We start from the raw sequence: 22,110 nt of genomic DNA on the forward strand, positions 1-22,110 counted from the left end.
CTTCTTCTTTACTGCGGTGTTTGAGAATTCTTCTCTTCTCTCCTTTTCTTTGTTCCTTCCTTCCTTCCTTAGCATGTCTGAAGGCCGACCAGTGACGGGGTAACCCATAATTCCCCGCACCAGGTAGACAAGTAGGACACACATGTACCCCCTGGTAAAGGCCAGGCCCAGGGAGGGATGATCACACGAGCTGATACCTTCCCATAATGCTGATTGGTCCCTCTGTCCGTTTCTTGTGAGGTGTGGCCTGAGGTGTGGACAATTGCCTAAGGAAGGAGTGCCCTCAGAGAGGGCCCACACTAGGAAGGAGCGCAGCATCAGAGACGCCGGTAATTGTGGGGACACTTCTGCAATGGTCTCTTCTACTTCAACTTTTACCCACAAGAGAAAGCTGGAAGAGTCTCGGCCACAGAAAATTCTTCAATCAGTGCCAAAGTTCCTAATTGTTTCTCACACTGATGAAAGTCAGGACTTCTCAACAGTCAACCCTTTCATTATTCAGATAGGTGTCAACGTAATTGCAGGTCCTGTAAAGTCTTGTTCCAGGTTACAAAATGGCACCTTGTTGTTGGAAACAGACAGTGCCCTCCAGGCACACAAATTGCTTCGAACTACACTGCTACACACTTTCCCTGTCTGGGTGGAAGCACACTGTACTTTAAACTCATCACGCGGGGTGGTTTATACAAGATCACTCGAGGGATTATCAAATGAGGACGTTCAAAATTATTTGTCTTATCAGGGAGTAATGATCGTACATTAAGCAATGAAAAAGGTTGAAGAGGAATTGGTACCGACCCGCTCTCTCTTTGTGATGTTTGACAGAGTTTAACTTCCACTGAACGTTAAAGTGGGACATGAGATAATTTCAGTTCGCTCTTACATTCCGAACCCTGCGCCTTGCTATCAGTGTCAGAGGTTTAATCATAACAGCCAGAAGTGTTTCAATATGGCCAAATGCATTACCTGTAACAGGGATGCCCATGAGGTTGATTGTCCACCCCCATCCCCTCATTGCATCAACTGTATGGGTGACCATGCTGCTTCCTGTAGAGATTCCCCTATTTTTAAAGATGAACAAGTTATTCAGCTCGTATGTCAATCGCCAGTAGAAGCCCACTGTGCTCCCAGCAGGTAAATATAGCACTGTCCTCGCCTCTCCTCGACCTACTAAGGAGGTAGCCATGCAGACTTGTGATCTCACCTTTAGCGCTACAGTTGTCAGATCGACCAGCCCAAAGATCGCCCATTCAACCTCCCCACCATCACCCGCTCAACCTTCATTGGCTCCTGCTAAATCACAGGCCCCAAAATTGGACGCCCAGACTTCCAAAAAAGAACCTACTCATGAAGACTTTTAAGTACCCAGACCTCACAACCATCAACTCGTCCTTCATCCCAAGTGTCTCTCTTCTACAGCACCACCCAGCGGTAGCAGTCTTCCATGTCGTCGAGACACACCACTGGCGGCCAATCAATCAGCCAATCACTGGCAGTAGGAGCTGCCCTCTGAACAACCTATGGATCAGGATCTTCTGCCTGTGGCTGAATGCCATTCCTAGCCGCCTGCCACTGGCTCTCAGAGGTTACTGAGTTGACGGCAACCATGGTGAGGCTTTTCCTTCTTTCATCCACCCTATGTCTATTGCTCATTGGAATATCTGCAGAATTCACTCCAGTCAATATGAACTGTCGATCCTCTCACGATCCTACTCCCCAGTCATCTCCCGTCTTCAGGAAACAAAGCTACATTCCTATGACCACTTTGTCTTCCCTCATTTCCAATCAGTCCAATTTGATCCATCCTCTGTCGCTGGCATTCCAGCACACGGGGGACTTATGATTCTTCTCCATGATACTATCCATTATCACCCAGTCCACTTACACAGTTCCTTCCAAGCTGTCGGTGTAAGTCTTTTCCTTTATGGATTCACCTTCTCTCTTTGTACTATATACAATCCATTGTCCACACTAATGGCAAGAACCGATCTCATTCATCTTCTCGGTCAGCTCCCACCTCCCTATTTGCCAGTTGGGGACTTCAACACCCACCACGTGCTTTGCGGATATCCGCGTCCTTCTCAAAGAGGCTCCCTATTGATTTACCTCTTCCACCAAGCGGATCTTGTTTGCCTCAACACTGGGGAACCTACATTTTTGTCTGCCTCCAAGTCAACCTACTCACATTTTAACATTTTGGTCGGTATTGTTTGGCTAGCTCGTCACTTTGAATGGTTCGCTCTTGTTGCTACACACTCGAATGACCATTTTCCATGTGTCCTTCAATTATAGCCACAACTGCTATCTATGCAAGCAAGATGCTGGAAGTTTTCCAAGCTGATTGGACACTTTTCTCCTCTGTAGCAGCATTTGATGATTGCCAATTTCCTAGCATCGACGATTAGGTCACTCACGTTATGTAAGTTATTCTTACATTTGCGGAACGTTCAATACCTTGTACCTCCCCTTTGGTCTGGCGCCCCCCAGTTCCTTGGTGGAACAAGGCGTGCTGTGTCACAATAAGCAAGCAGAGGTGTGCTCTTCGCATTTTCTGCAATCGTCCTATGTTGGCCAACTGTATCCGCTATAAGCAGTTACGTGCGCGGTGCCGTCATATCATACATGATAGCAAGAAGGTAAGCTGGGATTTCTTTACCAGCTCCTTCAATACCTTCACTCCCTCATCAGATGTTCAGAGTCGACTCCGACGGCTATCTGGCATATCCAGCTTTTCCCCGACTTCTGGGCTAATTGTACACAGGATATCTTAGTGGACCCAGTCACAATCTCTAACTCATTAGGTTGACACTTTCCTGAGATTTTCTCCCGAAGAAACAGTTAGCGGAATAGGGACCTCTTGCTTTTCCATTCATGAAAGCTATAGTGCTGTTTTTTCTATTGGGAACTCAGACATGCACTCTCCTCCTATCGCTCTTCTGCTGTGGGACAAGATGGTATTCGCGTCCAAATGTTGCTGTGTCTATTGTACCTTAGTCTGTGCTCTCTCTTCCATTATTATAATAGACTATGGATTGACAGTAACTTTCCCAGAAGATGGCGGGAAGCTATCGTCATTCCTGTCCCGAAACCTCAAAAGGATAAACCTCTCCCCTCCAACTATCGCCCAGTCTATCTCATAAGTAGTGTTTGTTAGGTTTTGGAGTGTATGGGTAAATTACCGTTTAGGCTGGTGGCTGGAGTCCCGAAACCTTTTAACAAGTGCCCAAAGCGGTTTCTGAAAGCATCATTCCACAGATAACCACCGTGTTGCCCTCTCCATTTATATCATGAACACTTTTTGATGAACTGCAGAGAGATTTTGTTCCTTAATAACTGTCAGAAGTAGCTGTCATTTGAAGTAGTCTGGACAGCTATACAGATTTAAAGTCATATTCATTTATGCAAGGTATGTTTGGACTACACTCGTAACACTGACAATTTTTATGGTTCAGACTGTTCTGTAAGTTTCAGTGAGTTGGTCTCATCCGTATAAATAAAAATTTGCATGTACACTTTTCATAGCATTAATGGTACATACATACATACATACATACATAAATTCACTTTTACTGGGTATATCCAAAGCTGCTGCCTCAAAGGGTCGAAATTACCCAAGAATTTTTCCATGAAACTTTCATACAGAATTCAGTTTCCTGCTCCAAGAAAGATCTATCTTAGCACATAAGTCGAAACGCAAGGTAACCAACTGGAGCACTAAGCTCCACCTTTGAATCTGTTGTGCAGCTCATTTATTGTATTAACATTATGTAAAGGGTAGATTGTTAGTCACCTCATGTAGGAGATGCTGAGTTGCAGATGAGCACAGTGAAAAAAGTGCTGAATGAAGCTTTTGGACAAAGAACCTTCTTCCGACATAGAAAACACCCACATTCATACAAGCAGAATACACGCACACATAGCCACTGTCTCTGGGTACTTGAGCCCGATTGCAATTGCATCTGCATCTGATGTGACCAGCAATCTGTTGGAGTGGATGTTGAAGGTAGGGAGGCGGCATGGGGTGGGGGATAGCAGGGTAGGGGTAGAGGAAGATGGTGTGCTGCTCATGGGGATTGAATAGAGCTTCTACGTGCAGTGCTTGGGGGGGGGGGGGGGCAGAAGAAAAGTAGAGAAGGGAAAAAAACCAATGGGATTGCTGGTGGGACAGAAAAAATGTGTAGTGCTGAGTGGGAACAGGAAAGGGGATATGAGAGTGGAAGAAAGGGACTAGCAGAAGTTAAGGCTAGGGGGATTACAGGAACAAGGGATGTGTTGTTGTAGGGAGAGTTCCCACCTGTACCATTCAGAAAAGCCCTTGTTGTAGAAAGAATCCAGATGGTGTAGGGTGTGAAGCAGCCATTGAAGTGAGGCACATCGTGTTGGGCAGCATGTCCAGTAATTGGATGATACAGGTGTCTCTTGGCCACTATTTGTCAGTGGCTATTCATGTGGACAGACAGCTTGTTACCATGCCAATGTAGAAAGCGGTCAAATGGTTGAGGCTTAGTTTGTCCGACACATGGCTACATTCACAGGTAGCCCTGTCTTTGATGGCGTAGGATATGCCTGTGCTGCTTTCTACATGGACATGACAATTAACAAGCTGTCTGTCCACATGAATGGTCACTGCCAAACTATAACGCAGTTACTGAATGTGCTGCACAACGTAATGTGCTTAACTGACTGCTTCACAGCTTGCACCATGTGGTTTCTTCGTACCAACACCAGCTTTTCTGAATTGTACAGGTGGGTACTCTCCCTAAAACATATCCTTCACTTCTGTAACCCCCCAGTCGTAATTTCAGCTAGTCCCTGTCATCCACCCTTCCATTCCCATACCTGCTTCCTCGCAAGCACTACACACACACACACGCACCTTTTGTCCAACAAACAGCCCCAGGGTGTGTGTGTGTGTGTGTGTGTGTGTGTGTGTGTGTGTGTGTGTGTGTGTTCCATATTGCTGTTATTCCATGGAAGACTCCCCATTGTTTGATTGCTGCATTTACTGTGCTCCGTTCCCCATCACTGTGTATTCCTTACCCATTGTTAATGACAGCTCGGGTTGACAGTTTATTTGCTGTTGCTGATTCTTTTGTCACAAGTGAATGTACTAGGGGGCGTCCGAAGATAACTGGAATTGAACTGTTGCACACGTATGGACACTTTATAGTTAAGCATTGTGCTACTAGGAAGTGTTAGTTTGGGGTCTCCCACATCACTGAGTAAGCTAGTGTCAGTCAGAGTTAACTGATATGTTTGTTGTGTTCTGTTGTTTGCATTCCTGTTTCAAGCCTTCGGTGATTAATGATAACGCCAACACGAAAGAGCAAAAGTTCTGTGTGAAATTTCGTTTTCTGTTAGAGAAAACTGCAGCTGAGACTATTGGGATGCTTTGGCAAGGCTTTAATGATGATACGTTGGGGAAATCGCTGGTCTACAAGTAGTTTTCTCTTTTCACATATGGCAGTGTGTCATCTGTAGACATGCCAAACCCCAGTCATCCTTTGACAGGAAGAAATGGTGTAAACATTGCCTTAATCAAAGGTTCAATTGATGAAGATCGTCAAAGGACCATTGACCAAATTTCTAAGGAAATGAGTGTCATGGATAGAGCCGTGGAATTTTAAACGAAGATTTGCACATGAGTCAGATGTCTGCAAAATTGTTTCCTTGCTTGCTCAGAGATGACTGAAGAGAACACCACATAAATTTTTGCCGTGGTTTGAAGACTGAAGTGCAGAACAATCCAAATGATCTTAAAAGAATTGTGACTGGGGATGAAAATTGTTGCTATGGATATGATCCAGAATCAAAGCAAGCACCAATCCAATGGAAAACTCAAACATCACAATGGTCCAAGAAAGCACATCAATCCAGCCACACAGCTGGCCTGACATTCCATAGGCTCTTAACTTTGTTTATCAAGCCACTGTGCAGAACTATCGAACGCCTTCCGGAAGTCAAGGAAAATGGCATCTACCTGGGAGCCTGTATCTAATATTTTCTGGGTCTCATGAACAAATAAAGCGAGTTGGGTCTCACACGATGATTCCTACAGAGTAGATTCTGGGTTTCCAGAAATGACATGATAAGCGAGCAAAAAACATGTCGAGACTTGTGGTACATGGCTGTTAGAAGGGGGACAAGTTCTTCCACGTACTCTGTGTAGAATCGAATTGGTATCCCGTCAGGTCCAGTGGACTTTCCTCTGAGTGATTTCAGTTGCTTTTCTATTCCTTGGACACTTATTTCGATGTCAGCCATTTTTTCGTTTGTGCGAGGATTTAGAGAAGGAACTGCAGTGCGGTCTTCCTCTATGAAACAGCTTTGGAAAAAGGTGTTTAGTATTTCAGCTTTATGTGTGTCATCCTCTGTTTCAATGCCATCATCATAATCCCAGAGTGTCTGGATATGCTGTTTCGAGCCACTTGCTGATTTAACGTAAGGCCAGAACTTCCTAGGATTTTCTGTCAAGTCGGTACATAGAAGTTTACTTTCGAATTCACTGAATGCTTCATGCATAGTCCTCCTTACGGTAACTTTGACATCGTTTAGCTTCTATTTGTCTGAGAGGTTTTGGCTGCGTTTAAATTTGTAGTGAAGCTCTCTCTGCTTTCACTACTACTACTACTACTACTACTACTACTACTGCTATTATGAGGGTAGTCCAAAAAATAAGTTCCGATACGTTGCGAAATGGAAACCACAGTGAAAACCAGAAACAGTTTTATTTGCAACAGCTAGGTACACCTTCCACCAACTTCTCTGTATAGTTGCCACTCCAACTTCAAGTTTTGTCTTAGTGTTGTATCAACTTTCCTATCCTCGTCATAGAAAGCAGCCGCATGTGTTTTCTGCCAGTTATCTGCACTGGTCTGCAGCTCATCTGTGGAAAAATTTTGTCTTCATAGCCAGCGGTTCTTGTGAGCAGAGATGAGACTCAGGGGGAGCCAATTACGGACTGTATTGTGGGTGATCAAACACTCCTCATTGGAAATGCTGCAGGAGCGTCTTCATTGCCCCTGCAGTGTGCGGGCAAGAATTGGTATGAGAAGGGATGTTGTGTGGGCTGCATGACACAGGCGAAATCTCTAACCAGGCCCCATACTGGGTGGGAGACGCTATTCTGTACGCATCTTTACGTGCTCACTGTTCACTCAAAATTGAAAAGACATGACACGATCGACAGGAATATTAGAGAAACTGCCCAACACATCTGAGCAAAGCTTTACCAGATTTTCCCAGTGGTTTCCATTTTGCAACCGATCGGAACTTACTTTCTGGACAACCCTCGTATTATGGCAGTGGCATTTTGCACAGGGAGTTCATTCCTCCAAGGCAAGCAGTCAACCAATAATTTTGTCTGGATGTGTTAAGAAGATTACACAAGTGTGTGCGACAAAGGAGGCCAGAACTTTGGAGAAATGGGAACTGATTTGCTCCATCATGACAATGCTCCACCCCACTCAGCTCTGATGATCCGACAGTCCATGGCAGAAACAACATGGTGCCTGTGCTTCATACACCTTACTCACCCAATCTGGCTCTGTGTGACTATTTTCTGTTTCAATGGATGAAGCAAAGTTTGAAAGGCATGTGATTCAGTGATGTGGATGACATATAAAGAAAAAAAAATGTTCTTGGCTTTAAAAGTATCCTGCCGGAAGAGTTCCAGAACGTTTCAGCAGTGGCAAAAACATTGAGACAAGCATATTAATGCATATGAACAGTAATTTGAAGGGGGCTAAAGTACTGTGAATGTAGAGTTCAGTAAACATTCAAAATAACAAAAATCCTGGTTATTTTGGGTTCCCCACATCTCAATATGGAGTACAGTTCTCTCACCCGAGCAGTTGTTGATTCTAGAGCTTGAATTACTGAGGACACATGCATCTCACACAGGAAATATCTTAATGTATTGTCTCGGAATGGATTGATTGCCATTATAAAAGACATGTTCACATTTTGAAAATTGATTCTTGAAATCAGCAACCAGCCACTGTTACTAATGTTATTTATTCACACAAATACTGCCAAAAGCAGTTTTGAACTAACAGATTCATCTGCTGATGGCTGTTCCAATTTATGTTACATTTGCTGTTGTTTACATTAGTGGTTGGCTGTTTCTTCCCTTGTGCTGAAAGTTTCTAGGGGTGATGGTACCCTACAGCAAAAGAAGTTAAGAGAAATGGTCTACTTAACTGTAACTGTACATAATAACGAATGAAAATAATGTAAAAAAAACTCTTCACAGCAAAACACTTTGAGTTTTTGGTTACTTACATCAAAATTACCACGTCTTCGTGTTATACTGTTGACTGTTGTGTTTACAGAATAGCTAAAACATATATAAAAACGAAATCAATCAATTTTTGACAAAATAATGTAATTGGATAGATGAAAAATCTACTCACCAAATGGTGGCAGAACACACACATAAAAGACGGTTATAATTAGGCAGAGTTTTGGGGCCAGTGGCTTCACCTTCAGACGGAAGGGTTGAAGTGGAAGGAAGGGGGGTGAAGGAAAAGGACTGGATAGATCTAGGGAAAGATGTAGATTCTGGGAAAGTCGCCAAGAACTCTGGGTCAGGGGAGACTTGATGACATCTTAACCATATGGACGCGGAGTGAGGCTGCCTTTTAAAATTCCTGCAATCTCTGAATACCATCTCTCAATTATATTTAACATGGTCGTATTCTGAATCATGTGCCACTTTTCTTAATATTGATCTCATCCTCAACGAACGCCAGCTGCACACTTCTGTCCACATTAAACCTCATAACATACAGTACTTACATTTGGACAGTTGCCATCCTTTCCATGTCAGTCATTCCCTCCCATATAGCTTTGGCATTCAAGGCAAATGTATTTGTTCAAATGCAAACTCTTTGCAGCAATACACTACCATTCTCAACTCAGCCTCCAGCCTACTTCAAAAACAGGTTTCCCAGGCCGTCACATCCAATTGCGGTACTGCTGATCCCTCCAAAAATCGTGGCCTGAAATGAGATCCATTCAGTCTGAGATTTTGCCTACCACACCTAGAATAGCTTTTCGCCGCCCTCTTATTTTCCGCAGTATTCTTGTCAGACCCTATACTCCCCTGCACCCATCTCCCTACCATATGGCTCCTACCCCTGTAACTGCCCCGTTGCAAGGCTTGCGCTATGCATCCTCCTCCTACTGCCAACTAGACCAGCCCTGTAACTGGTAAAACATATACTATCAAGGGGAGAGCCACCTGTGAAATGACACGTGCCATATACCAGCTTTTATGTTAACACTGTTTGACCTTTTCTATTGGCATGAATACCACCAAATTATCAGTTAGGATGGCTGAACATAGGCAGAGGGTGTATACTGGCAAAACGCAGCACCCTCTTGCATAGCATGCTCTACAACATGACAGTCATGACCTCTGTGCCTGTTTCACCACATGCGCCATTTGGATTCTTTCCCTAGACAAGAGTTTCTCAGAACTCTGCAGATGGAAACTAGTGCTAATGTCCTTGGTCCTTGCCACCCACCTGGCCTTAGTTTATGTTAATTTCTTCCATCTCAGTGTTTCTTCGCAGTAACTACTCCTTTCTTCACTCTGTTTCAGTTTTCTACATCTTTCATTTTCTAACCTGTCTATTTTTTGCCATCGCCGCCCTCCCTCCCACCTTTGTTACATATAATGCACTAAGCTTTTCACTCTTTATTAACTTGTACATGATGTTTAAGCCATAATCTCTGCCTTGCATTTTACTGTGTCTTCCACCTTCTCAGGTTTTCAAATCTTGTCCTGAGTCTTTGCTTCCATCCTGTCAGGTAAGTCTCCTGTGACCCCTGGTTCTGTGTGACTTTCTCAAAATCTACCACTTTTCGTAGACCTCTCCAGTTCTCGTCCTTCACACGTATTCCTTCCCCTTCAACCCTTTTGCCTGAAGAGGGAGCCACTGGCTCTGAAAGCTTGCCTAATTATAACCTTATTTTATGTGTGTATCCTACTGCCACTTGGTGACCAAAAAATACATAAAGCACATTTTTTATTTATGAATATACATGTAGTGACACACACACACACACACACTCTCTCTCTCTCTCTCTCTCTCTCTCTCTCTCTCTCTCTCTCTCTCTCTCTCTCTCTCTCTCTCTCTTTCTCATTCAGATGTTATGCCATCTGTATTACTGACTGACTCTCCCAGAACCTGGTACATTTGCATGTTGCTGAACTAATATCTTACAGGGGCAACAAAAATGCGATTTTTAATTCGTCCTGTGTTTATTGATCGAATTTAAACATTTTAAATTCTGTCATAATCTGCTCATTAAAAGGTATAATCTAATATTGACCATATAACACAACAAGACAAGTATTACAATTTGAAAGTGTGTTTGTCTTGAGCATAAATATCTGAAATTTATTCATACAGTATTTGGGGACCTATACAATGCCCTACATATCGCTCACATCGGGATCGTGAGGATAAGATTAGAATAATTACTGCATGTGTAAAGGCATTCAAACAATTATTCTTCCCTGCTCCTTACGTGCATGGAACAGGAAGAAACCATAATAACTGGTACAATGGGCTATACCCTCTGCCATGCACCTCACAGTGGTTTGTAAAGTACAGATGTAGAAATGAAAGCAATTAGCAACTTCCAACAAACTTTACACATAGTTTCCAACCTTAACAAAACTTTTCTTGCAGAGACATCCCACAAAAGGATGAAAGGAAAAAAGTTTGGCTTGCTATATTTTCCCTGATCATGCAGTAAAACTTCACCATCAAACATGACACTTTAATTTATTACTAACTTACTACCAACTCTATTCACAACACAGTACGCAGATGTGTCAACATATCCCACTGAATGTACCTGCAAAATTACATCATTGTATGACACATAGTTCAGGAGATATGTCATAAACATTGAGATGCTGTGATGTGACATATCACTTGGGTAATTACCCCATGCCGCTTCTGTCCCGGTTCAGAAATGCACTGCGGGCTGTGGAATTAAGAAGATCGTGACAGTAATGAAATCAGCACTCATTAACTCCTAAAAGGGTACAAGATACAATAGATAATATCTTAAGAAGATGTGGATGTCATTTAGTAGTAGTAGTTTTTTTTTCTAGAATGACATTTTAGTTATTACAGAAGAAGATACACTGTCGATTGAGTCTGCAGCTATGAAACAGCTCCACACTCATTCTGCCAGTGGCTTGCTGCACATATAAAGATGAATAAAATTCAATAAACAAAGGCGACAAAAGTTCTTTGAACAACTAACTGGGATATGCAACGTGGGTGAGAAATTTGCGTTTGCTTAAAATGGAGTGCAAATTCCTGAACTTCCGACCTATTTTTAGCACAGTTTCACACTTTTCCTGAACTACTTCTTGCTGACGTGCTAGACATCCAACACATTAGATCATATTTTGTAAAGTAATCAACATACATGGGAGTTCAACTCTTCATAGAATTGTGGGTTTACTGGTATGATCGCCAATGTGACAGCAGAAAATTTACAATATATTGTAGTTCCATTACATCCAGATTATAATAGATGAGTGCTGATTACGATTAAAATAAGCACATAATAAAACCAGTTTGTTGGAAGTTACAAAAAGATATTACGTAAATATTGACGGTATTCAAAGGAAACAAAATAAATGATAAATAATTGTACATAAATAAATGTTATGGTGGTGGCCATTATATTAACATATTATAGTCATTTGAAAGTTTACATTATTTCAACTTTTGTATTAATGTATGTCTAAGCAGGCGTTACATTTTAGCGTAGTAGTTCACGTTTGTGTGTGTGTGTGTGTGTGTGTGTGTGTGTGTGTGTGTGTGTGTGTGTGTGTGTGTGTAGTGTTTGTTTCAAACTGGAAAGCAGGCAAATGAAATTTTTGTAGAAAGCCTGCATTGGCTAATGCAACACAACACAGCCAGCCCAAGATGAACACTACACAAAAATACAACAGCCTGCTTAGTCATACATGAACACAATAGCTGCATTAATGTAAACTTTCAGTTAGTAATCACATTTTAATATCATGTTGACGAACAATTTTTATGCACAATTGTTTCATAATTATTTTCTTTCTTTTTGTGTGCCATAAAATTTACGTAATGTGTATTTCCATAACATTTCCTAACAAACTGGTTTCTTTGTTTATTTTAATTGTAATCATTTCTCATTCATTGTAGACTACATGTAATGAAATGTTTATACATTGTACATATTTTGCTGACATGTCAGTGTAAATATCAACATTTCTTATTGAGAAATTCTTTGGACTGTTTTAGATATGATATTGCTGTCTTTGTACGTCATCTTCCACGTGACAAAAACATTTATCTCTGTGTGGTGCCCTACACTGTGTGCATATTTTAATACAAAAAAGTGTGTTATGTATTTTTCACTATGTTATGTACACTAGCAGTCAACTTTGCAACATAATGATGCAGGAATTTCAACGTAAGCGACCTAAAGCTCGGTTATCTTTGAGATTAGTGTACATTGTTTTTATTTGTTATTACATACAGGTGCAGTTTAATGCACCTTATCTCGTTTATTTTATTTTTCTTCTGTTGGGCACTTACCATCCCAAGGAACTTTCACAAAAAAGGGAGAAAACTACCAACTACTAATATAAACGACGACAAATTAAACACAAAGTGCCATCTTAAGGTAAACCTGTTGGTTCAAAACCAGTAATGGCACTATTTATGCAAATGAATACCATTATGAGCATTGGCTGGTTGTCCTTCTTTTCAGAGATCAACTTGTACTTTGAACACAACTGTGGACTCAGAATGTCAGTTTCCAACAATACAATTTCATTTACTTGAATACTGCAATAATTTCATTTATATCTCCTTTTGTTTGTGTGGTTTAATATAAAATTACTTACTAAAGATGTTGTAATAAATACTTGATTGACATTGAGAATTATTTTTCCAATAATCATTGTACACTAAATAAATAAATTAAAACTGTGAATGGCCACTGATGATAAAAATAAAACATTTCTTTTTGTCACCATGGGCTTCAAACCAGTTCATCATAGTGTATAAAAAAGAAACTAATCTGAATAGTTATACAGTGGAACTTGAATTCCGTGGTGTAGTACATTTGAGATAAAATTGCAGTTTGTTAGTTTCATATTTTTTTGTAATTTCTGTTGCAGTATGACCAGTACAAAACTCCAATGGAGAATATTGGTCTTCAAGATTCTCTTCTTTCACGTTTTGACTTGCTATTTGTAATGCTTGATCTTGTGGATGGAGAGCAGGACAACAGGATATCTGATCATGTAGTACGCATGCACAGATACAGGTAACTAAACAAAACAAAAAAGAAATAGTTAAAGTAAGAGATGCAAAGTTTCAGTTAGTCACTAATGGTCTTGTATATGCACGTTTACAATACATGTGAGGAAACTAATTGTGTGTAAATATTTGACCTGGCATAAATATTTACTGGTTTTTCCCTCTTACAATTTCCATTAACCGATTTGTTACTTTATTCCCGACTAACACCAATTTATGACTTGGGGCTCTCTTTTCCACAAATACTTACTCAATGTGCTGGCTGCCATTTGTACAATTTGTGGAACTATATGAAACTGCTCAGATGATACATAATCGTGTGGACACCATAGTACTTTGTTAATTGTACTTAAGCACCATGAATCACCAGTCCAATAGTTATCAAATTTTGTGAAGATGCTCGTCGTGTAACTACCATTAAATGATCAAACTTTCATTCCATTCAGAACTAATGACCACTATCATCAGTGTGAAGCACGAGAACACTCCCACATTTGTTGCGACATGGAAGTAAATTGCCTCCAAATGTCATCTTCACGAATTTCTTCTTGTGTCTGAAACGTTTGCTATGTCAGTTCATTAAGATTGCTGATGAGGCTGGTATGAAAGCAGGTGTCTCTTGCCATTACATCCCAGTTGTGACATTTGGATGTTAAATCAGGTGACTAGGCAAGGATACATTCATACATTCCTCAGGTTAATTGTGGCATTAACAGCATTGTGGAGGATGTTGCATTATCCTGCTGGAACATGCTGTCTTGTACGCTGTTCATGAAGGGTACAGCAACAGGGTTTACCAGTCTTGCCACATCCTGACAAGCACTCGGCTTCATTGTAACAATTACCCAATCAGTTTTGTTCTCATATCTGAAAGCTCTGCATGTGATGATTCCAAGAGTTGGCCATGTAGGGTATAGAGAATTGCTACTTATCTCAAGAACCGCTACTTATCGTGACTAGTCAGCAGTCCTCTACAGAGGCATAAGCAACACTGACATCTACAAACAAAAATTAGGCCCCATCACAGAACACCACTTACTGTTCCAATTATGTCGTGCTCAAATCGTGCAAGTCCTTGTCTTTAGTATGATGTCAGCAGCGAAGGCCACACAGTAAGTAAAGATCTTAACCCAGCTTCCACTAATCTGTCCGTGACAATCTGTGGTGACAGTCTGCCTGGCGGAACCTAACACAGAATTTGACAAAACCATCGAATCTGGTAAAAAATAAGACCTAACATGGGAAACAAATAACACCAAATGTGGCAAAAAGCACTGAATACGCAAAAAAAAAAGTGCACTGGATTGAGTAAAAAAACTCATGTTGGGGAAAAAGTTATTGAATTTAGCCAAAAAAATTATTCTGGATTTGGCAGAAACAACACTGACTTCAGCAAATAATAGCTAATTTGCCAAAAAGACTAACATGACAAGAAAAAACATGAAACTAGGCAAAAAATAACACTGAATTAGCAAAAATAATGCCAAATTTGACTACAAAATAAAACAGTTTTTTCCTGTTACTGGATATAGGTGTAACAGGCTTAGTTTATTTCTTTGTAGGGTAGTGTATTTTGTGTCTTTGTTATTGTGCTTTTCCATTCCTCATTCTCATCATAACTGCATATGGAGTTGTGGAAAATAATATTTATGTCCTTAAACTTTGTCATGAAGAGGCAATTTTAACTTATTAATTTTTGACCTTCCATATGCTGTTAGAATTCCATGGTAGTGGATGTGACCCCCCCCCCCCCCCTTTTTTTTTTTTTTTTTTTTTTTTTTTTTTTTTTTTTTTTTTTTTTTTTTTTTTTTTTTTTTTTAAACTTCTCTCAATTGAAAACTTTACTAGTTCATTTGTGCTGTGTTGAGTACATGTTGGAATAATATCATAAATCTCAAAATGTGTAGGAACCCAGGAGAACAGGATGGGGCGGTGTTGCCAATGGGTTCAGCAGCTGACTTACTTGCTACCAACAATCCAGATGTGGAAGAGGAGGATGATAGTAATGCACCAATCTATGAAAAATATGATGCACTTCTACATGGAAACACAAGATCACGAAAGTAATTAAATTTAGTTATTATTATTATATTAGGATATTCTTTTGAATTCTAACATCATATAATGTACTCCCCCCATTCACATACACACACACACACACACACACACACACACACACACACACACACACACACACGTATGTTCGTTGTTTAAGCAGAAGAAGTACTAGCCAGTCCCAGTGTCACTTAACTTTGGAGATCAAGTGGGAACTGGTGTTACAAACATGGCAAATCAATTGGCAGTTATTTGTTTAATTATTTTGAGTGAGTAATGCTAAAAGGACTGGTAACACACAAAAATTCTTTTCATATACTTAAGCATGGCAGTGCTAACAGAACACGTTCTTAAGGAAAAGTTTTGGGTTATAATGTAGTATCTACATTAGTTCATTAACAAAATTCACTGCAAATTGCACATGGTTCTTTTGTTTAGACAATGAATAATCACCAGAACTTCTCAGTAATAACTATTAAAGTAAACTCGATTTTCTTTGAACAGGGACAAAATTATTAGTGTGAAATTTATGCGTAAATATATACATATTGCAAAGATGATGAAGCCTACCCTAACAGAAGAGGCTTCAAATGTAATCTGTGAGGAATATTCAAAGCTTCGCTCTCAGGACAGTGTAGAAAATGATGTTGCCCGAGTAAGTGTTTTTTAATTTCCAATTCTGTGTATAAATTTCAGCATGTATTTTTATTTTCACTAGGTTAATATGTGAATTTGTTTCAGACACAACCTGTGACAGCTCGTACATTAGAAACTTTAATACGTCTTTCAACAGCTCATGCAAAGGCCCGGCTCTCACGAACAGTGGACGTTGAAGATGCTCAAGCAGCCATTGAGTTAGTGCAGTTTGCATATTTTAAGAAGGTAATACCCAGGTCCTAATCTTGAAGTAAGTCTTCTGTTTGGATTTTGTATTCTCATCTCTATTGCATGATACTGCAGCCCCCCTCATCCCACCCTCCACTCAATCAAAATAAAAGTATCCCATAGTAATTTCTAATACTCATACTTTTTTCTGCAGAAGTGCTTTGCTAATTGTTATTGCTAAATACTATGAGCAGTCTGAGAGAAACTAGATTAGAAATACTCGTGATTTTTTCTGCAGAAATGCTTTCCTAATCTTTATTGATAAATATTGCCAGCAATCTGAGAAAAACTAGATTAGAAGTCATTCATTTTCTGAATGTGTGTCAGTTTTCTAATTCCAAAGAATGACTTTTTCTGAAAGCTGAAATATTTTTATCATCATTTTTCATTGTGCCCGTGTGCAACTCTAAGCTTCCTCTATATGGTGAGCGGTATTTAATTTTACATTTTGTTGTTATTCCATCCTGGACTTTGCATTGTTAGATGTTCAACTTGGCATCTTGTTCGAAACTTCTCACTAGAAGTCAGCAGTGTTAGTGGGGATCTAAAAAAATAAAATTATTAGAACTATACCACATTTTACAAATATTTATTTTTGTATTCTATTTATGGTATTTAATTTTAGTGTACTGATTTTATTTTTTAGTTAACTGTGGTTGCCACCAACTGCTGGTAAATATCAGTATAAGTCAAAGCAGAAGTTGTACAAATACAATGTTTTGTATTCGGCCATAGAAGCATTTTTTGAAAGAAACTCTGTATTCATACCTCAAGAGGGCCATAATTTAAATTACTCAGCACGGTGAACTGGTTACATGAAATGGCGAGAACTAACTTAATCATCTCACTGAGTACAGTAACGTTCCAACTGAGAGTAGAGTGCATTGTTACTTCACAGTTTGAGTGCAAAAAGTGATCACCAAAAATACCTTCATGGAAGGCCCCATCAAACTTGCTTTTAAAGTTACCACACAGTAATTAAACATTGACAGGAAATATTTCATTGGTGGTATATCTAATGTGGTACTAAATAAACTTCTGTAATTTTGTGAACAACACAAGGTAATACCATCTTTGCAAAAACTTCACAGCTTTTGTCACACAGAATTGGACTTCCAGGTTAGCAAAGAAACTGAGAAAAACTGATCCGTATGTGGAATTTGATATTAAAGTGTCATAACAAACCTATTGTTGTCTGCAGACAAGAAAATGTACTAGCTAAAAGAACATACTACATTAGATTTTTTTTTCTTAAAAAGAAGATGCATCAAGATGAAAGTGACTAGTGGTTTATTTAGACAAATGTGGATTCGTACAATTACATTGGGAATAAGTAACTGTACAAAGTGTCAAACAACAGCGTCGTGCAGCATTTCATTGTTATGAATGCAGAGTTTTATTTTGTGTTCACTTCTCCTCTACGACTAAAGCAGGAATGTGATTTAGAAATGGTCATGGAAAAATTAAAAATTCGTAGAACAAAGGAAAACCAATGGCATTAATTAAGGAGCACCAACATTCTCCTCTTTATTCGAATGACAATTTTTTCCAAGAAAATTGTTCCTGTCTTACGTTCCACCAAGACCTAATTTATAGCACTGATCTGGAATCTTGCAAAGAATAAGTTCGATAGTTACAAAACATCAAAGCATCTCACTCTCTGATCTGAAAAAACTAATTGATGATGCTTTTGCTGCTAATAAATAAAGATTGTCATTCAGGCTGGTGAAAGCCGTCCAGTGGAATGCTACTTCGACAGTTTGCATGTCTGTTTCTGTGCTATTATATTCAAGCAGCTTTACGGTTAGCCTTGTAGGGCTGATTGGATCTCCTTCTAGACCTTTCCACCAGATAGTAATGTCAGGTGGTAGCTGAGTGTGAAACCTGGGATCTCACCATTACTGGCCAGAAACTCTTAACCACTGACCATTCAGTTTGCTTATGCAGCTGTGACATTGGCCTTTACTGCTGTGGTACGATAACGCTAGAATACTGTGCATCACAACAAAAAATGTGTAATGACTACTGAGGAATAGATACTTTGATGGAGGAAAAAACTGAAAAGACAACAAAATCAATTATCATCCATGACTGAAACAGCAGACAATGAATCAGTAGATACAGGTGTGGAATGTAGTGACATCACTGGAGAAGGTAGTTTTACAAATAATGCCAGCGAAACGTCTTTAGCAGCCAGGGTGAGTTGTATTGTACGCCTTGTTTCTTGTTGTAACTAGTCAGTTCATTCAGAGAGTGGTGCCTGTAGACATGTATCGTGTGACAGGGCTCCACTAGTAAGAATGCTGAAGGGTGTGTGTTATTACCTCCCTCCCGCACTTCTTGGGCATAAACTATGTGATGCTGCCGCAATGGCCAATTAACCAGCTCACCTTGTCGAGTAATATATATATTTCTCTGATGTGTTACTATGTACATATTTTCTTCATTAGTATTGGACTATACTGTCCTGTGATAGGTCCTCGAGAAGGAGAAGAAGAGGCGGCGACAGAGTGAAGATGGGGATGCATCAGCTGATGAAAGTAGTGACGACAGGCCTAAGAAAAAAACACGCAAGGAGAAGAGTAAGGTAAATATATGTATATATCTTCCCCCCCCCCCCCTCTCTCTCTCTCTCTCTCTGTCTCTCTCTCTCTCTCTCTCTCTCTCTCTCTTTCTCTTTCTATGAAAGGACGAACTAGACTGATGCACAAGACACTGATTATTGATTGTATTAGGTTCAGCTAGTTGTGCACTGACAACAGATGTCGTCTTGTCTGGATACCTTGGGTTGTGCTTCACAACTTGGTTTTGCTGTGGCACTAAATGCTGTCTCGTGAAGTAATAAAAAGATGAATGTTACTGATAGCACAGATTGCTGTACAAAAGCCGTTCTTTGGCTTGTCGTTGCATGAATACAAAAGGCATTTTCCAATAAGACATTGTGCAGCTAGTGTCTCATGTGATTGCCTACACAGTACTGCTGTAGATGTGAACGAATGTGCTGCAGGCAGCCATTTGAAACTAGTAGAGCTCCATAACTGAGTAGAACTTCAGATGTCAGGGTGGTGATTCTTCTGGAAAACCTGGATGAATCACATTTTACCTGGAAAAACCAGGAATATCTCAAGGAATTTCATAAAATTTCAGGGAATTCAGTGTTTTTTGTCCTATCATCCTAAAATAAATTTTATTGAGTTTTATAAACCACAAATTATAAAATGCTTAATAGTCCAAAGTGTGTTTATTACAAGAATATTATTCCATATAAATTACTAATGTTGGAGACTGATGATCTCAGATGTTAAGTCCCAAAGTACTCATTTGAACAGCTTTTTTTTTTACCAATGTTCAAAAACTGTGGTCAAACTAATGCTTACGGCTATAGTTAAGTCAGCGTAAGTTGATCCCTGACAGTTGCAGTGGACTGGGTGCAACAGCTCTGAGGGTCTACTTCAACCTGTCATGTAACATGATTTTGTAATGTGTCTATGACAAAGCCTTAGTGTTGTCACAGCTCTGTAGATGGCTAAGCTGGCACCACCACTAAGAGCTGGTGAAGATCTACTTCACTGTCCTGACTATAGTATTTCTCAGACAAGAAGAATGAAAAGTAGTTCATTAATGTGAGATGCTCGAGCCCTCACCATTATTAATTATCATGAACTTGTATGATGCCATCTTGCTCCCCATACCTAGAATTCTTAGGGACTTTTTTTTATAAATTTGAGTAGCAACCCTAGCTGTCATAATATTACATTCAGTGCCTCATGTTTTTATATACTTCTCACATCTGTAGCCCTCCATCCCATCTCCGTTCCACTCCCTCCCATGGACCTTGCCAAGGTGTAGTTGCCTGTGTGCCTCCACTATACAGGTAGCCATACTATAGGTTCAACCACAGTGGAGAGGCCGGACAAATGTAGTTTCTGTAGAGGACAACAATCTTTTCAGTAGTTGTGATATGGCCTTGTAACAGTAGCCAACATGGCCGTGTTGTGCTGGTACTGCTTCCGCAAATGCATGCAACTTTCCTGTATATTTAAACGATGATGGCTTGGATCTTCAGGGTGAGGACTACTAGGGAGAGAGAAAAAAAAAACTGGGATTCAAATATTGGGTTTCAGTGCTAATTTCACTGGTGTTAATCGAGTAAACGAAATGTCAGCAACATCTATAGATAATATGTTAACCAATTATAATGAGACAAATAAGTTTTGTGTTGATTTAGGACTTCCTGATAATCGTTTTCTGTTTATGAAGATACCAAAAACAATACACCCTTTCCTGGGGGGGGGGGGGGGGATAACCTACACCAAATGCCAGTTCTGCAAAGAAAACGTGAACTTATTCCATCATAGATTAAATGAAGTGGAGTGGGCTCTAGATCATAGTTATTTCATGTTCTGAAAATTTTGCTACTTTCTTGCAAAATGTCCAAACTTTCCCCATTACTGTAAATCATAAAAAAGTAGGAAATAAAGTAAAGTGGATTACTGAAGGAATAAAAATCTCTAGAGCAAGAAAAAGATAGCTATGTAGTCCAGATTTTGGTAGCTGTGTAAAAAATTGCAAAAATATTTTTTTAAGTTATAAAGGCAGCAAAAAACTGGCAAATAATAGATTTATTTTGGATAGAGCCGGCCGCAGTGGTCTAGCGGTTCTAGGCGCTCAGTCCGGAACCGCGCGACTGCTACGGTCGCAGGTTCGAGTCCTGCCTCGGGCATGGATGTGTGTGATGTCCTTAGGTTAGTTAGGTTTAAGTAGTTCTAGGTTCTAGGGGACTGATGACCACAGATGTTTAGTCCCATAGTGCTCAGAGCCATTTGAACCATTTTATTTTGGATAGTAAAAACAAATCAAAGGCATTAAGCTCAATGATCAAAGCTGAAACAGGTACCACAGCTGGAGGCTATGATATTTCAAATTTCTGAATTGTTTAATGAATTCTTTATAAATCTAAACAAATCAAACATCAGTGTAGAAAATTACCCAGATAAGACAGATTTCTTTAACAGTGAGCGATTTGAAGGTGAACTTCTTAGTACGTTCACCAAAACTACTGTAAAAGATACAGAAAATGTGATACTATCACAAAGAAGTAAAACTTCAGCAGAATGTGATGGGATACCAACAAAACAGTTAAAAACAGTCTGTAAAATAATTGCACAGCTACTGTCTATAACAGTTCACCAGTCCCTTCAAGAAGGTTATTTTCCAAACGCTGGTAAGTACGCTTTAGTTAAGCCACTATTAAGGCTCACTGCATGCCATAGGAATTTTTTGCGACCTATCAAAGGCCTTTGATAGTGTGAACCACTCGTTGCTACTATGTAAACTGAAAAAGTATGGAATTAGGGGCACTGTATTAGAATAGTTTAAGCCCTACCAAACCAGCAGGGGTCAAAGTGTGGTTATATCAAGAGAGAGAGGAACTTCACTTCAAAATGTGAAATCATTCTACAAGGAATAATCTTAGGTCTCATTCTGTCTCTGTTTTACATAAATGATCTACCACTTTATATTGAGTGTCACTCAGTTTTATTTGCAGATGAGATATCTGTAATCATTGAAAGTAATACTACTGACCAAATTCCCCAAATTGTATTATCTGCTTCAGAAAAATTAGATATTTGGTTTGTTTTAAATTTATTAAAATTAAACATGGAAAATACTTGGGTAATGTAGTTTAAAACAAAACAAGAAAAATTAGATGATATTCAGATCAGTCGCAGAAACCAGGATTTGCAGGAAGCTAGCTGTGTGAAATTTCTAGGAATGCAACTGGATGAATATCTATCATGGGGCTCACATAGACAGTACCTGGCAAATA

General features: G+C 39.7%; 1 protein-coding gene across 1 annotated transcript in view; it reads left to right on the top strand.

Moving 5' to 3' along the window:
* The window catches only part of LOC124711191 (zygotic DNA replication licensing factor mcm3), a 119,232-nt gene that overhangs the window by 85,423 nt on the left and 11,699 nt on the right, over positions 1-22,110 (top strand). Inside the window, exons 10-14 of the mRNA XM_047241124.1 lie at positions 13,199-13,347; positions 15,248-15,403; positions 15,900-16,050; positions 16,137-16,277; positions 18,757-18,867. Coding sequence (XP_047097080.1) covers positions 13,199-13,347; positions 15,248-15,403; positions 15,900-16,050; positions 16,137-16,277; positions 18,757-18,867 — 708 coding nt within the window. The remainder of the gene's footprint in view (positions 1-13,198; positions 13,348-15,247; positions 15,404-15,899; positions 16,051-16,136; positions 16,278-18,756; positions 18,868-22,110) is intronic.

Source organism: Schistocerca piceifrons, chromosome 1 (assembly GCF_021461385.2).
Source record: "Schistocerca piceifrons isolate TAMUIC-IGC-003096 chromosome 1, iqSchPice1.1, whole genome shotgun sequence".
Lineage (NCBI taxonomy): Eukaryota > Metazoa > Arthropoda > Insecta > Orthoptera > Acrididae > Schistocerca > Schistocerca piceifrons.